At 39.3% G+C, this 17692-nt stretch overlaps 2 protein-coding genes across 2 annotated transcripts; both read right to left on the reverse strand.

Annotated features, from left to right (window-relative positions):
* Positions 1 to 447: 447 nt before the first annotated feature.
* Positions 448 to 7118, reverse strand: LOC139132196 (sacsin-like). The gene is made up of 4 exons (XM_070698586.1): positions 6286 to 7118; positions 3612 to 6031; positions 2020 to 3472; positions 448 to 1609 (listed from the first exon to the last, which is right to left on the reverse strand). Exons 1-4 carry the CDS (start codon positions 7116 to 7118, stop codon positions 448 to 450), a joined length of 5868 nt encoding a protein of 1955 aa, XP_070554687.1.
* LOC139131346 (sacsin-like) lies at positions 7062 to 17368 on the reverse strand. Its single transcript, XM_070697360.1, has 5 exons — positions 17239 to 17368; positions 13703 to 13786; positions 8657 to 8745; positions 7924 to 8182; positions 7062 to 7644 (listed from the first exon to the last, which is right to left on the reverse strand). Exons 2-5 carry the CDS (start codon positions 13716 to 13718, stop codon positions 7223 to 7225), a joined length of 786 nt encoding a protein of 261 aa, XP_070553461.1. The 5' UTR covers positions 13719 to 13786; positions 17239 to 17368; the 3' UTR covers positions 7062 to 7222.
* Between the last annotated feature and the right edge of the window lie 324 nt (positions 17369 to 17692).

Raw genomic sequence — 17692 nt, forward strand, 5'->3', positions numbered from 1 at the left:
GTGAAATATGCTTTGCCATATCTTCTCGTTTCAGAGTATCACTCTCTGTCATTTCTACTCCAACCATGTATAGCTGTTTCAGTTCTCCAGAGATAGTTATTTCTGAGAGTTTGATGGTCTTTATGTGATTGAGGAACATAAGACTGTCAAAGGCTTTAGATTGAAACCGTCTTATAAGTTCTCTCACATCTGATGGTCCATATGTGCTCTTCGATATGTCAGAAGCATCGCCTTCCTGTCTTAGTGGGAATCTGAAGAGCGTTCCCCCTTCCAATTTGATAAAGTCTCCAAGATAGCCACTCAACATGTCCTTGAAGCTACTTTGCAATTCACTAACTGGATCAAAAAGTATACCAGGTTTGTTTACACTGGCACCAGTGATGTATTTCAGGTGTGGATCGAATATTCCAAGTTTCTCATTGTCAGAGATAAATGTAGGGCAGTCTGTTAGGTGATATACTGAATTGAAACCAATGCCATATTGTCCAGTTGTTTCTGCATCACTTCTTTTACCACCAATACCGACCTGTTGAATACCCTTAATATCTCATCGCTGAACACTCTGTTGTTGTACACACATATTGCTGGACGTTTCTGCATTGTTGCCCATGAATCACCGACTATCATTTCTGATGGATGTGACCTTTGGTCATATATGATATGAATTTCAGTGGCTTTGGCATCATCTGCATTCTGGAGCAGTTCCTTAAATATTTCAGAACCTCCTGGGTAGGCTTTCAGGATATCTTTCAGGCGGTTGGTAAGTTCTTCAGTCTGTCCAAATTCATGTGCAAAACCCATTAAGGATGAAAACTCTTGTGCTTTCTTGTACCTTGCAGCAACGATACCCAGTTTTTCAGCATGAGACCATGGGACATCCCCATGAGCAAAAGTATAATGGCTACTTTGTTGCAGCCATGGTGCATCATCATTAAATGTCAAGTCTTTGCTTGATCTCAAAACATTGTTATTGTCTGGAACATATACGTCTTTGTCTTCTAGGTCAACATTGCTAATAGTCTTTTCACAGAGTTCACGCAGTAGTATGAGTGCTATTTTACATTCAGGTGGCTCAAGTGGGTGTTCTCTCCTGTTGTGTCTAAGTTCTTCCAACACATTTATATAGTCATTTACTTCAAATTCCTCACGGACACCACACGTACTCAGCAACTTCTTATACTGAATTATTTCTCTTGGAACTTTATACAGATAAGGCATAGTATTCTCTGTCCACTGAAAAGACATTTTATCAGCACTGACAAATGTATCATATACCCAAAACATCTTCAGCACCTTCAGCTTGTTCACGGTGTCTTCCTGGCCTTCAATGATGTGGAAAATCTCCTTTCCTGTATCGGACCTTGACGACCGACAGAGTTTGGTCTCCAATAATTGATAAACTGATTTGCATACATCAAGGGTCTCCTTGGGATTTTGACACTGAATCAGCTCTTCCAATTGGGAGACAACCTCACTGACCGGCACTTCAGTTTTTATGCCAAGTATATCCATTACATCGTCTGTAAGTAAGGTTCTGTCAAGCAGGTGTTCATCCAGTACCGCAGCCACAGATCCAACAATATTGACAGCTTTACATCCATATAGCCTCCTACCATTCAGGATATTGAGTTATTAGCCCACCACTTTAATGGATAGTCCCGTGGCTTTTGTAAAACTGGAAGAAAGACAATGTTGGATAACTTTGCTTTCTCATCCACACTTGGTTCACATCCAGACGTGATAACATTGTTCATTACTTTGAGAATTATTTTCACACGCTCGACAGCTGCTGTGAGCCATCAGTATCTAACACATCGACTACTGAACTAGCTCTCTCACAAATGTCTTCCCAAGAAAGTCTTGTTGTTGCCATTCCAAGTTCAGTCAATGACAAGAGTCTCTCTTGCTTGTGCATTTGCAGCTCCTTGGCATAGGGAAAACGTCCATCACTTTCCTTGAAGAGTGCCCCAACAAGAGATTCAGGATGTACAAGATTGCATGGTTTGTCAACAGACAAACCATCCTGGTGACACAGGAATGCATTCAATATTCTTCAGGAGATCATCAAATAATCTGATTTGTTGTGCACCCATGCGGATATCCAAAAGATGAGTGACCAGAGGATTACGTATATCACATGAAATATCATCGATACAGTCAAAAAATACTTCTGTATATAATTTTCTGATGTCATAGGTGTTTTTGTCCAGGAGATCTGCAGCACCTGACTTTCTAATACTCCTTGTGATAGCCTCATTAAAGGTTACAACCTTCTTTTGATACAACTGCTGATTCAGCAAAGTAATTGCTTCATTTCTTATTCTTGACTGACTGATATCTTCATCTACAAAGAGGCATCGTGTTAGTGTAACCCATTTTGACTCATTGTAGATAACTGCTGGCTGCAAATCAGCTGGACCACAAACCTTCTGATAGAATGCCATAAGGAAAGGATGAAAATCACTCTCACATTTATCCAACTTTGGCCATAGGATCTGGAAGTCGTACTTGCCAAACAGGTCATGAATACCAGCCAAATCTGTTAGTAGATTGATGAATGCCTTACACAGGACATCTGTCATTAGATCATGGTTCCATTCTGCTTCAAATTCTCTCCATTCACTGCCATCATGTATTTGTGTAGCCTTGCTCCATATGTGCCGCCTGTTTGGTTGAAGTGCAAAGGATGCGTTGAAATGAATAGGAAGTCCTGTTGGTACAGCTAAAGGCAGGAAAGAGAAAAGCTGCCCTTTAACAGGATCGGGTATCAATCCATCTTCACTTTGTTTCATAAGAGCTGCAACACCAGCACATGGCAAAACACCTTGCCTGCGACCTTCAGGCTGATTTGCCCGCATGAATGATACACCATTGCTTGCACAGGAACTTACCAACCAATGTTGCTTCAAAGTACTTTTCTTGGTAGACTTTGAAAGTTTTGATGTAATCTTGATTGCAACCAAGTGTGTTGATTCAGGAGGGCTCTGCTTACTCTGTTCCATCCACTGTGAAGTTGCTTTGAGGATGTTAGCCTGTTTCTGTAAGGGTGCCAGATGTAGTGCTGACTCATGGGTTATACATCTTGGTAGCTGCTGTACCAAGTTCACATTTATGGAAAATATCTCTACAGCATCCTTCCCATCATGACTGCCACTTTTCAATTCTAAAACTGACAACTTCTTTACATTTTGAGTAAACAGGAGGAGAGTGCGTGCCGACTTTTCCAGGGACAGAACAAGCTTTTGTAGAGCAGTCTTGTCTTGATATATTTTATCTGATATCAAATTGTCAATGTCATGGCTAACCTGGTAAGCGGTTCTCAATGGGAGACGGAATAATGTTCCTTCATAGTAGTTATCCTTTGTGATATCACATCCAAAGACTCTGTAATATGGCTGAAACTGATGTGGATATGTTGCCACCGTTTGCCTGTGACGTTGATTCCTCAGGTCGAGTTTTACTCCTGGTTGGGCTGGATTATGGATGCGAGATCTGAGATGAATGACTCTTGGATCAAACATCATTACATAAGGACCACTGATGGAGACTTGGTACATCAGTTACATGATAGACAGATGTAAAACCAAGGCCAAAACGTCCAATTTTCTCACGTTTCTCCTTCTTTGAAGCTGCTGCTATATCACATATGTTCTTAATATCATCATCAGTGAACAGAGCATTGTTGTATGCCCATAGAGCTGGTCCATGACAGTGTTTCATTTCTGGATCAAGTAACCGTTCTTGTACTTGCTGATTTGATCTTTGGTCAATCAAAAATTTTACCTCTGAAGCCCCAGCATCATCTGCATTCTGAATAAGCTCCTTGAAAATTCCAACACCTTCTTTGTATATTTCAAGATTGCGTTTAATTGCATTTATGACAGTTTCATGTGGACCCGCAAGATCATATCCAAGATCATCAGTTGGTGCAACATGCTGACTGAGTGGCCTGAGTCCCAAGTTTCTTGCTGTTACATTGGGTACATCTTCATGTATGATACTGTAATTATCATCTGCGAGTTTTTCTGTCAGCCAATCTCGGTCTGTATAAAAGCAATTGCTAGCAGGCACCATTTTCAAGTTGCCATCCTGTGACTGATTTGTAGGTACCAAAACATTGTGATGAAGTTCATCATCAACAGGACCACTGCTTGAGATAGCCTTGAGTATTGCACAGGCTAAGTTAAGGTCAGCATGATATTTTTCAGGTGATACCTTGTCTAAATTGCTGTCTTTTATACTTCTTAAAACATCTGTTAGGACTGTTGAACTAAACTTATCATGTATTCCCATTGCTTGGAAGAAAGTTCTAAATTCACTTGCTAGTTCTACTGGAAGAATGCAGAGGTATGGCTGTAGATCAACATCCAAGCTTGGTGTCAGTGCCACCTTGTCTTGATTGGTGAATCCTTTGCCGTGCCAAACCCATTCAAAGTTACCAAGTGCAGAATCATCATAGATGAAGAGCTTCACTAGTTCGATGTCTGATGTTGCTAGAAACTTGTAAATTTCAATCACGGTGTCTTGTATTTGTCTAAGATTCGGTTGCTGTTGCTTTTTAGTGGTACTTACAATCATCTTTAGCTGCCGCACAACACATCTGACGTGTTCATAGTTTTTTCCATCAAGTGTATTGGTCCAGCTAAAAGTGTTTTTCAAATGCTGGTTCAGGTGTGTCATTTTTACTATTGGCATAACTCCTCCAATCAACATTGAATTTTCAAAAATAGTTACAGCTTTTGGTGTGAATAGTTTTAAATTGTTGTCGTTTTGCACTCCAAACCATTCAATACTGTTCATATACCAGCTTGGTTTATGATCCAGGCAGGGTATCCATGCCAGGGACATAATTCTTTGAGATAGAGATTTTCTTACTCGTTGCACATCCACTTGCTCCTTCAATTTCCAGCTGTATTTTTCAAGGTACTTCAACAAAGCACCCCCTTTTCTCACATTATTTTCATCTGCTGAGTTTTTGCACGAGTCTAACCTCTTGGCTATGTTGTATAGCTCTGTGGAACTGATACTGTCTTCCGCTTTCATACCAATTCTTCTGATATGCTTCAGTAGACGTCCTTCATAGTAGTGCTCGGCTGGTACACATTGATCACCGAGAAGAAGCACAAGTTGAATGCTATTTGGGTCAATGGCATCACATGGTTTCACAAGGGAACCACATTTGGTTAGTATACATCTGTGTCTCTTTACAATGTCATCATACTCTGAATGATTGGTGATCCATTCCATTATCCCTTTGCTTTCTGTCTCACTATAGTACCCACTTTCAAGGCCTGGTAGTATATACTGCTCCAGGTATTTATGAAATGGTATTTGTATAGCTCCAAGACTCAGTGCAAACTGTAAAACACTGTGTTCATCGCACACAAGGAGGGACTGTTTCACTCTTCTACATGGTAACTCTAAATAGTTGTTTGGAGTAACCGTGTTGCATTGGTTCAATGAAACTGGATAGTTGTCATTTGTACATTGAAACAATGGTAGTTGCTTGAGGAATGTGAAGTCATCAGCCGATAGATTTGTAAGTTTACTCAAATATTTTGAGAGTTGTTTTGAAAGCTGAGGATAATTCTTTATGAGCTGAGTAATCTTCAATGGTCCAGCAAACTTCAGGACTTTGAGAACACCATCAACATCAGGAGATGCTATGTATTTACCAAGTGAAGACTGGGATAGATAACTTTGCTGGTTTCTGACTATGTAACAACCAATATTCTCAATGATACTGGCGATTTCATCATTTAGAACTGCCTGATACTGCCAGCTGGATGTCTTTTTGAAGATTGCTGATGGACCATTTTTTTTAAGTTTCAGTAGAGTGATGGGCCCAGAATATGTATCAGCATCAAGAGGAATCAGTGGAAGTCCTTCTAATGTAGAGGTGTCCACTCCACGTTGCCGTTCAAACCATGACCAAAAGTCACCTAACCAGTTTATAGGTGGTTCTCCTTTTTGTCTGGATGCCAAATGACTGTGTTTTGTACATTTGATGTGGTCCAGTTGTATGGCAATGCTGATGATAAATTATCAAGCACATGTGTCGGAGTCAGGAGTGTGAGCTGAGTTACACAACAGGCTTCCCTCAACATAAGTCTTAGGTCATGTGAAAGAGTTGGATCCAAGAATACAACATCCATATTTGGAAGGAGAGACTGTTTGTGCTCTTCGGTTTCAATAAAAATCTTTGATGCTTGGTACTTTTTGGAAAATGGAATGAAATTTCCATTTGCCAGTGGAAGAAGAGGAAGCCCTTCTAATTCTGCATACGATCCATCTTCAATGATATAGGCTAAAAGCTGCAACTTTGTCTTCCTATCCATGCTTTCTAATGTTCTTGTATTCTTTCTCAGGTAGAGTCTCACAAGATGTGGTGTGATTTTTTTAATGTGAACTCGAAAGTGCTCTAAACACTTCATCACATGTGGTGGTAGAGTGACAACAGGTGCGCAGCAGTCAAGCATTGTTTTAACCACAGCTTCTTGATTACCTTTGTTTTTGTATGATGTTGGATGATCAAAAGCAGCATCACCTAGTTTCAACCATTTACCACCTAAGACCTTGCTGTAGAACACCTCTTTCACAAGTAATAGAGAAAAAAGTTTCTTGAAAACTTGTTGCCACTCTTCTGAGGTGACCTTTTGGATATCAGGCCATGCTCTGTAAACGCAGTCTGGCTTCCACTTGAATACTGTGATTGCAGTCATTATAAGATGGGCATAAGCTTCTGGGATTGCATCACATGTGAGAAGTTGATTCCATCTGGCAGTCTTGTCATTTTTAGATTCTGCATCAGGCCACTTGATGCTTCGGCGGTTGTCACCAAGCCCAAAGTATCCATGAATATGAACTGGGAGACCTGTGGTTTGACTTGGAGGCAAAGGCAAGAAACAAAAGATTCTTCCGTCACTGATGTGAATAGTGTTTGCTTCGACCATTTCTACAGCAGTTCCTACCCAGGGCATAAGTCCCAAGTCATTGTCTTCAGACAGCTTCTTTAACTCTGTTGACAATCCTGACTTCTTAACTTGATGGACCACTATCCATCTTTTGACTGCTTTGTGCGTCTTTTCTGTTAATTCTATCTCCATTTCCATAGACATTGGTCCCGATTCTTTGTTCTGCTTCACCTGCTGAAGGAATGTTGTTTTACTTCCTCGCAATTGATGGCGTGTTGTCTCAGTGATTCTTGCTTCCTGAATCAACTCTACCTCTCCGTATCTTCCCTTTCGCTCATAATAGATATGCTTTCAATGTTTTTCAAAAAGAGTAGTGTAAGGTCAATGTCATTCTGGAATGTTGTGATCCAGCCTTCCTTTCCCATAATACGGTCCTTGGATATGATGTTGCTGCTCAGTTTAGAGGGTTCTTTTCTGAGAGGAAAGCGGAATAAGGTTCCACCAAAGTAGCCCCTTTCAAAGGAAGATTCATTGCATTCAAAGACTCCTACATAGGGCGCAAACTGACCACTGTATGGTGTACAATTAGGTGCAAGTAGCTCACCTTTCAATTTCCACTTCTTTCCTGGTTTATTTGTATACTGCTTGTTCTTATATGGATCATAGTTGAAGATGTTCTCCAGAGGATCAAATATGCCTAGCCAATTACCACTTAAAACACTTGGTAGATCTAAAGATTAAGAAAGGAAAAGGAAATTCAATATAACACATATTTAGTTCTATTGCTTTCATACTTTACTGCATTAATGTATTTGAATTTGTAACACCATCACAATTAACAGTCTAACATTCCTTTGACCTACATCATCATTTGTGGTTGGTTGTAATAGGTATAGGAGACATAAATTCTGCAGGTCATTGTCTTCTCAACTTTTGTTCTGGGGAAGATGTAAATTCATTATACAATTGAAGATAATGTAACTGCTGAATTGCCTGTGCGTGACAATACCTGTAATATGGTAGATGGAATTGAAGCCCAGTCCAAATCTACCAACTTTCAGTGGATCCTCTCTTTTACCACTCTGCTCGGGTCTCTGAATATTTAACCAATCTTGGTCGGAGAAAGTTGTATTGTTGTAAGCATAAAATGCTGGTCCGTGGTACTTCTTTAAGTCATCCGACCAGAGATTGTCAACAGGGTAGTCTGAGTCATCATACAAGAACTTTACTTCAGTTGCACCAGCGTCATCAGCATTTTGGATGATTTCCTACACAAATGCCAAAGTTAAGTAAAATTAATCCTAAAACTTGCTTTGATTATAAGGAAGCATCTTTCAAAAAGTATTTGGAATCACTTTTTGTATTGACTTAATATGTAGCAGTGTAAACCAATGTACATTTTAAATCTAATTCTACACTTTTTATGTCTCTCCATTGATATCGCCACAATATGGCCAAGCTTGTATAAATGTATGATTATAAAGAGTAGTTCATATTTATAAGCATGCAAATTACCATGTGTAATTTCTTATCGTTTTTGGTGTATAATATGTAGCTACGAGGATGCCTATTTAACTTTTCAGTGATATTGATATTTCTTGAAGAATTGTCAATTCACTATGCACAAATACAAGTTTTCCCTTTTGCTGCATCTATATCAAATTATCATATCTCCTGTACGATGAAGGCATTGATTCTGAAACGTGACCTCTGCATTACATATGCTAGATATGAAAACTGACCTTTAGAATCTGACCACCCTCCGGATATTTGTCGAGAATTCTCTTTAAGTACAAATACAGTGGTGGAAGTTTCTGGCCGAAGTCATCATCTGAAAAAAATGAACCATACAGTGATAAGGTTTGGCTAGGATATGAAGAACTAATCGTAACAACTACAAAGGAATATCACATTGTTTTGAGGCCTTCCAGAACTAGTACTTGTCGATCGTTTGCCAGAATATCAACAAATTATCATGTTATGTGAAGATTCTTAGAATACATACACAAGCAGTGGAGATAGAAAATGCTGTAACATAACGATTGTTAATCGTGAATTGTAAGATAAATTCGACGAAATGTAAAATCAACTGGGTAGTAATCTTATGACGTAGTTGATACGATGTCACTGTGCTACTGTTCTCTCAGTTTAACTGGTATTGTAGGACATAGTAATCCTGTAGCATTTGATGGACAGATTCAGCGAACTTACTCTAAATTTATGTGAAAACGCCAGAAGTAATGTTACTGGAAAGTAGCACTATTGACAAACCCTGCCCTGCCAGTCGTAACGTTAATAACCAAGGCGTCATGCCACACTCAGCTTTCCGAGTCTTTTTTGTTCCTTTGAAAACGGTGTCACTGGTAGTCACAACAAATACAAAATTCAAAAGTCATTTACATAAAGCCTTTGTTGTGATACTAGGCTTAGAAGGCATCAATTTGAATACGTATTTCTTAAAAGCATGACGCCCACAAATTTCCACGAACACAGAAAATCACTCGCAAAAATGGAAAGTCAGTTACAAATTAATATTCCCATGGCAATTGAAATTTGCTAATAACAATTTTACAACTGGGTACTTATTCTAATCTGAAAACCATGTTATTATCATTCCTGAAAAGAATAGAGTGTTTTCTATTTACATATGTCAGGATCAGTAGGTTATCAAATGCTCGTACTTTTAAGAAGATCAAGAAGCCCAGGGTCTAGCTGTACAATGATACTGTTTACGACTGTACTTTCCTGAGTGTGGGAAATTGTACGAGCAGTCCTGACTTAATGTCTCTACATCAGAAAAATATGTGCACGCGTTTGGGACTTTGGACTGATTTAATCCACCTGCAAACATATTTGCATGCCATTGGAAATCAAGCAATCTGCTCAACCAAACCCAATAAATAGTAAATGTTGTCAACTTTGAACACTGCTATACACAGAGATATATCTGTATCCCTTGATCAATTATCAAAAGAAACATGTTCAGCGATGTTCGATAAAGTTTGTGTGCGATGTACGACAGTGAGTATGTATATGCCAATGTTTCATGAACATTATTGCCTGTAGAGGGTCAAGGTCACAAAAATTGTAACAACTTAGCTCAGTACTAAACCGATCATCATGAACTAAAGAATTGGGATGTACTCTACCTTTTTTGATTGTGATGTCTCCACTAGACTATAGGTACAATATATGCTGTAACTTCAAATCTGATGGATAATTTGTACCTTACTAAATTATCGTCCATTGTTTCATATGAAACGATAGTTATTAAGTGACTTACGGAGCCGTCATTATTTACGGCCTGGCGGTGGAGGAATTAAATCGGAAACTCTGAAATTTCAATTAATCCCCCCTGCCAACCTTGATGAATTTGAGCAACCCCCTCTCTAACACAGAAATTTTGACTGACCCCCCCCAATTTCGAAACGTAATAAATGTCAAGACAAGTTCTTGTAAAATTTACAAAAATACAGCAATAGTATAACTTTTCATATCCTTGACAACCCTGCTGGATTATCATAGGTTATCTCATGGCGATTGTAAAAGATGAAACCAACAAAATGAAATTAATTCAAAGTCTCAACAAAATGTAGATATAAAAGCTCACGCTTTAACCAGTATCCAACCATACAGTATTGTTTACTTTGAACGGGTATCATGACAGGGTTTTCACTAAGATATCTGACAGGGCAGAATTTGAAGGTACAGGGGAGAGAACACGGGAGAGGCTGACGGGGAAAATGTCAGAGGAGGTTGTAACCTCTTTTGTGTAGAAAAGTTTGAGGAATTGATGTGTGCAATGGTGAAGTCTTATGCAATAGGAAAGGTGTTTTCAATTTGTGTCTTTAAAATATAGTAGTTAGAACACCAGAAGGAGAGAGCGCGAGAGAGGGTGCACAGGTATAGAGGTCAAAGGTTATTTAAATTCAGAAAAATAATACTTCTCAAAAATGGCATGGTCAATAACCTTGAAATTTGATATGTAGCATCTAGGTAGTATGGTCTGATAAGTTTCTTTATAGATTTTCGATTTTTCAATTTTTATGTAAATTCGGTGGAATTAAAAATTAACAGCCAGGTCATGTGACCAATCAAAATATGAAGGCTCAGGTGCGCCAGTACTCAGTATGCCTAATACACCCAACAAGTTTGAAAAGGCTGCGTGCAACGTTTTGGAGATCTAGCTTTGCAAAGAATTTACGGAAGAAGAACAGGAAGTTGAAGTGATCCAGAGTAAATACAATAGGGGCCAAGTCCCGTAGGGCTTTGGCTCCTAAAAAGTATCTAAAAATGAAGAACGCAAGACAAACAAAAAAGGCTTTTATAGTCATTCTTGTTTCATCTAGCTAGGGATTTATAGTACCACAAACTTTGGGTTTGTTTTGACAAGCAATATTTGGGTAAGCCAAATGTAATTCATCCACTTAGTTTGTGAACTTTGGACATCGTTTTGGCTTGAGGTCAAATAACACATGCGACTTCTGATAGTTTGTTGCACAGGTAGTCTTAAAACCCTTTCGTGCTCTGATTTAAATTAAAACTTGGTGTTACCTGACCTAAGTCAGCCCAACACTATCTGCCGAGCCCACGGATAGTCTTTGCCAGCCCTTCATTTATACTATAGAAATAACGGGCGACGCGCTGACCATTAACGTTTATTTGTGGGCAAGGGCAATAAGAAAGCCAAAAATTAATGGGCGAGGCTTGCCGAGCCCGTTAATTTGGCTTTCCTCGAGGCTTGCCGAGCCCGTTAATTTGGCTTTCCTCGAGCCCGCGCCCACAAATAAACGTTAATGGTCAGAGCGGAGTCTGTTATTTCCATTATATTATCAGCGAACCCAAGAAAGCCGTCAAAGTTTGCGAACATTTCAGGAGCGAACGACAACTGGGCCCCAGAAACTGAGCAATACGTGACGCACTATCACGCGCTGTAAAAAATTGGCAAATCCGGAGATATTTTCAGAAAAAAAGTATCTCATCTTGACCTACAAGTGCTCCATTTTATTTTGTGATTGATTATGATTTACGTTTGAGGTGTAAAGTTACGATACTTTGAGTTGTTGATCTTATTATTCATATTCACGGGCATGTAAACAAACCATTACTGTGTATTTGTGGTCAGTCACGTGGTTCAGTTCGACCAATCAAAATGCGACTGGGCAGGGCATGGTAATATAATTAAGAGTAATGTCTGTTTTACATTTTCATTCGAGTATTCACATTGATACATAACATGTGATTTTGATTAAAATATATTTGAACGAGGGTTTTCAGTTAGCTGTTGGGACTTTTTACAACCTTTTATGGGCCCATGAATTTCAGATATTTACCTTATTTTTACAGAGTGTCCAATTTTCCTTTAGTACATATGTACTATTTAGCGTTATGTACGTCCCATACAAATGAGTGAAATTACTGAATGTGGGAGTTTGCATCACTTCAAGTTTCAGAAATTTGGTAAGTGACAGTTTCTTCTGTTTAATTCACTAATATGAATTCACCTTGTCACGGATGTTTATGAAGTTCTTTTAATATAAACCTTATTGACATATTTAATGTTTCGATGTGTAGGGCTGGTTTCCTTAAGCTGTTACTAATGTTATATCACATGGGTTTCTGTCCAGATAAACAAGTTGTCCTTAAGACAAACAAATCTGGAGTTTATATCCACTGAATGAATACGTTCTGTCTGGAAAGCTCGAAAATACCAATGACAACGGAGATGTATTCACAACACTTTGATCACAGTGTCTTGAATTTAAACCCCGGCTGGCAAAGGTCCGAGATCGGGAGTAACTAAGGTGTTAAAAATATTGTGAGGTATTTCTGTCTTTTGTTCTCCTTTATGATTGCAATCGTAATACATAGGTCAGAGGCCACCCGCCGGGAGAACAACAGGTTTCGCACATTGACATCAAACACAAAAACAACCAAACATGGTATTGTTGTTAGTTAGTATTTTTCCCTAGTCACCTAGGTCATTTCACGTCCTAATCATCAGACTTTCCTGTTCTCGGTCTTTGCATGCGTGAGTGAGAGAATCTGTGAGGCTTGAAAACGCCGCCATTTTGTAAAGAAGCCAACACAATTGTTTAATTGTGTAATTTGGAAATTCAAATGCACTAGATTGAGTGAGGCTGGTGAAAATACAACTTGCATAGAAGATGTACGGAATATTGTCTTTTGTGACGCTGATAGTTGTACCCACAACGATGCTATTTACTTCTTCTGTTTGCAGAATAGTGAATCTCAATATATTCCAACTTTCCAAGTGACACAAATTGGTTCATTTTATTCATTTAATCACAAATCCCCCAAGAGACAATTACACAATATCGCGAATGCCACTGAACAATTTATACATTATCGAATGCAAGGGAAAGAATGTTGAAATTACAAACTGATCAAAGCATAAGATAACAAGGAACATTTACTCGATTTTTTCAATTCAAGCTGTAAAATTATTCAGGGTATTTGATCACAAGGTTACAAATAATTCACGCCTGTGAAAATTGAAAGAAAAACAAATCACAAGAAGAACGAAGAGAAAATAAACGGACTTTTTATAAGTCCACATTGTCTGATTGTGTGCTTTTAAACTATAGGAAACACGAACTAGAATTAACATAACACCGGACGTCCCAGACAGAGTTAAAGAAAACACACGTTGAAATTAAATAAAAAAACAACTTACAAACATTCAGATTGCCAAAATAAGGCCTAGTTATGCTTGAAGAAATCAATGGATATACGTTTTATGATTTTTGCAGAGCCATTGTCCTTACCTTCACTTGAAGACATGGTTTCTTTTACACTATAGGCCGTTCAAGCCGAGTAAGCAGTCGAATTTAATCTTCTCCGGGAAGCCACTTGGAAAAAAGAAAGACAGACATATGTAAATTTTAGGATGATGTAAGAACACCTGCCAATTTCCAACACTATAATTAATATACTTGTTGTTTCATAATATCTTCCCTAGCTACAATATGATTCAGATTGAACGTGAAGATGTTAATCATACGAAGGGCAGGGTCAACCCTACTTGTGGGCCCATAGCTGTGGTGTCTTACCACATTCAACCCCTCCACTACGAGGGAGGAGGTAAAAAGTCTTTAAAGTATAAATCAGCCCGTAAAGGCAGGAATCCCGTCTGAAACATGTAGATTGATGCTCGTGTATTCGATATCAATGTGACCGGTGAATGCTAGTCGACACTATGTGAGAAATGGAAGTCACTCATTAACAACACACACATGCACACATATACAAAACACACGCATACATCGGGCAAATGAAATACTGCTGTAAACATAATTTGGACCATTTATGAAATTCCTGAGCAATTCTTCACACATCCGACTGTATCTATTATTTTAGGTTAAACTGCACATATTAAATTTTAGGATGATGTAAGAACACCTGCCAATTTCCAACACTATAATTAATATACTTGTTGTTTCATAATATCTTCCCTAGCTACAATCTGATTCAGATTGAACGTGAAGATGTTAATCATACGAAGGGCAGGGTCAATCCTACTTGTGGGCCCATAGCTGTGGTGTCTTACCACATTTAACCCCTCCACTACGAGGGAGGAGGTAAAAAGTCTTAAAAGTATAAATCAGCCCGTAAAGGCAGGAATCCCGTCTTAAACAGAAGATTGATGCTAGTCTATTCTATATCAATGTGACCAGTGAATGCTAGTCGACACTATGTGAGAAATGGAAGTCACTCATTTACAGCACACACATGCACACATATACAAAACACACGCATACATCGGGCAAATGAAATACTGATGTAAACATAATTTGGACCATTTATGAAATTCCTGAGCAATTCTGCACATATCCGACTGTATCTATCATTTCAGGTTAAACTGCACATAGGAATTCATATTAACATATTCGGATGCTTTTCACGTTCCATCGCTGAAATTTGACTTTCGTTTTAGTCCTGTGCATGTTTCGCAAAGTAGGATACAGCGATGAACGAATTTTGCTTGCAAACGAAGAATCTCTCATGTATCGTCTGTTGCCGATTTAAAAGTTCTTTGATCACAAATGTTATAAAACAGATGACAACATCTATCTTTTTCGTAGAATTAAGTCCATTCATTCACTTTCGGTTTGAATTCTTCGAATTCACGTCGTATTTGCGAGTGCCTGTCACCGACAGTTCGGCTTCTCTTTTTAGCTCAACATTGTGTGAATTTACAGGGAAGATGAAAACGACCTCGAGCATTTCTCTCCTCACAAAAAATGTACAGAAATAAACAAAACACAACACAACAATGACAACAACAACAACAACAACAACAACAACAAAAGGAACTAGGCGATAATCCGTGCACGTTTGACCACAATACGGTATTGTATCGTTAAAGCTGATTCACAGTAAAGCTTAGAGGCAGTGTGATATAGTCTTAGTTTGCTGGTGTTTGCTACGAATTTCAAGGCGCTGATGTATCTTATACTTTAGGGTTGTACAGATATAGAAGGCACTAGTCTGAAGAGCATGTATCGCTCCACAGGATTTGAGCCATATCATTCAAGAAAATACTGACCGACCAGCGGGAAATAAAACACTTTTAAAAATGCAAAGGATAAAAACACGGACGTTTCGGGTTCAACCCTTCGTCAGCACTAAAACACGTTAGAGTAACGTGAAAATACAAGAGTTAAAAAACAACCAATCAACTACTGGAAAGATCGAAAGCGTTGAATTGAGCATTCATTGCAGCTGGTGCTAGAGTGTCTAGTCTAACAATTGTGGCCTGTTCGAGTTTGTGACGGGTAGAGTCGTTCGTGGAAATGATTGCAGCAACTGGTATATATCACACCAGACCGGCCGTGACGGGGTGGTGTGCAGAAATGTTTCTTGACCACCGGGTAATATGAAAGTTTATCTGTCGGTCACAGTATTGGTGCAAAGATGTTCGACAATATAATAGCATGCTGCAGCGTGTACATCTAGTACAGTAAACAACGTATTGGCCGACGTGCGTGTCAGCTCGTCGGAAACCTTAGTTTTATGTAGTAAAAATGTTAGGGCAGGTGATGCAAACTCGACGGCCATGTGATAATATGCCGGCTGTGCGGTGGCGATTTGGTTAAAGTGGAATGAACGAGCCGGTCTTGTACATTGTAGCCAAGTCGAAATGCCACGATGGGTGGGAGGTAGGGGATTCAGAAAAAAATATGACGGGTATTGGAAGACTTACTTAAAATAGAAAACTCGAAGAAAATGATTTTGCGAATACTGTGGTTTAAAGGACACGTGGTAAGTTAATAAGTTAACACCAGAGGAATGCGTTCGCACCGGGAAGGGATGGTTTCCATTAATAATTAAGTGCCGAGGCACAGTCCCTTCACGCACGTGGCCGAGGCTCCTGCCCCGCGCGTGGAAATGGACACTCCGTTAATTAAAATGCTTTTTCTTCTGCTAATGGTTTGACGCGCTGCTTAGCTTTGTCAAATATACAGAGTAAGTATAACCCAGTGCAATGAACAAAGTACTTACATATACTAGTGTCTAACGGGTGCTAAAAGTCCTTTTGATCTGTGGAAATGTGTCGAGCGCAAATAAATTGTAAAAAGGGAATACATCCCTTGCATCGTCGGGGCTGATGAGATGAACTGAATAGAGCGTGCGCATGAGAGTCTGTAGGTTTATAATGCACATAGAAGCAGAAAACGAATCGAAATTGATCAAGACTACATTTTATAATATGTCGAGTGAATGTGAAGCGAATTCAATAAAATTGTCCAATGCAGTTAAAATTTTAAAACTGGGCACTGCACTCGTGCATATAGACTAGCGCCAGCTGCAATGAATGTTGATTTCAACGCGTTCGATCTTTCCGTTATTTGACTGCTTGTTTCCTACTCTTCTTGTATTTCAACGTTACTCCAACGTGGGAGTGCTGACAAAGGGTTGAACACGAAACGTGCGCGTTTTTCATCCACTGCAGTTTACAAGTGTTTTATCTCCCGCTGGTCGGTCAGTATTTCATTGTATCATTCTACGATAGACAGCCACTGTCTATGATTCTTCCGTTCAGACTACTACAGCAATCAACGCGGTGATACATTATATCACAGTCGCTTGTAAATCGATATGCGACGGCCGCTGAGCGGTATTTCACTTCTAATGCATATCACACAGTTTCCATCGATTCACAAGCGACTGTGCATTATAATATATAAGCTAAGCTTATCAGAAAAACGGGGATTTCCAGTTTCCTCGTGATTTACATGTAACGCTCGTAAGTGCAAGGACATTTTAAAAATTCAAGTGAAGATAAATCATCGCAACTCACGTGCATGTAAAATTCCTGAAAGTATGCCGTCCCGATAGGAAGCCTACAGACTATGTAGATCAAAGTGAACGTCACTCGGTAGGCTGCCGACGTCCCCAGCCTGAGCAGGTTGTGATGTGAACGCGACGTCGAGTGGAGTGAAGGCCGACCGGTTGGTGCACCGGTTGTTGCAGCATAACATAAATGTGCCAGTAACCCCTAACTCTTTGTATATTACACTGTGACCTGACAATATATCTGCAGTGAGGGAGCTTTCAGTTACTGCACTATGGCTGCAAACCGCCGACCCATCGGGGCCCGGGGACGTTCGGCAATATGTTACAAGACCGGGGACACCCAGGGGTGGGGATTGCGGTGTCATGTGAAATTGGAAACTGCAAAAGGGATCATGGTTTTTAAACATACTACTATCTGACTATGAGGGTCACTTGATTTCAAAAAATGTTAACCGACA

The sequence above is a fragment of the Ptychodera flava genome, chromosome 4, assembly GCF_041260155.1.
Source record: "Ptychodera flava strain L36383 chromosome 4, AS_Pfla_20210202, whole genome shotgun sequence".
NCBI classification, from domain to species: domain Eukaryota; kingdom Metazoa; phylum Hemichordata; class Enteropneusta; family Ptychoderidae; genus Ptychodera; species Ptychodera flava.

Coding starts and splice junctions, on each gene's coding strand:
- LOC139132196 (XM_070698586.1), bottom strand. CDS start 7,118: ATGTCTATGGAAATGGAGATAGAATTAACAGAAAAGACGCACAAAGCA. Junction 6,032..6,285: donor TATATCATTGAAGATGGATC/GTATGCAGAATT, acceptor ATTTATCATCAG/CATTGCCATACAACTGGACC. Junction 3,473..3,611: donor AGCTTCAAAGAAGGAGAAAC/GTGAGAAAATTG, acceptor TCCATAATCCAG/CCCAACCAGGAGTAAAACTC.
- LOC139131346 (XM_070697360.1), bottom strand. Junction 8,183..8,656: donor AGGGTGGTCAGATTCTAAAG/GTCAGTTTTCAT, acceptor GCATTTGTGTAG/GAAATCATCCAAAATGCTGA. Junction 7,645..7,923: donor TTCCATCTACCATATTACAG/GTATTGTCACGC, acceptor CTTAATCTTTAG/ATCTACCAAGTGTTTTAAGT.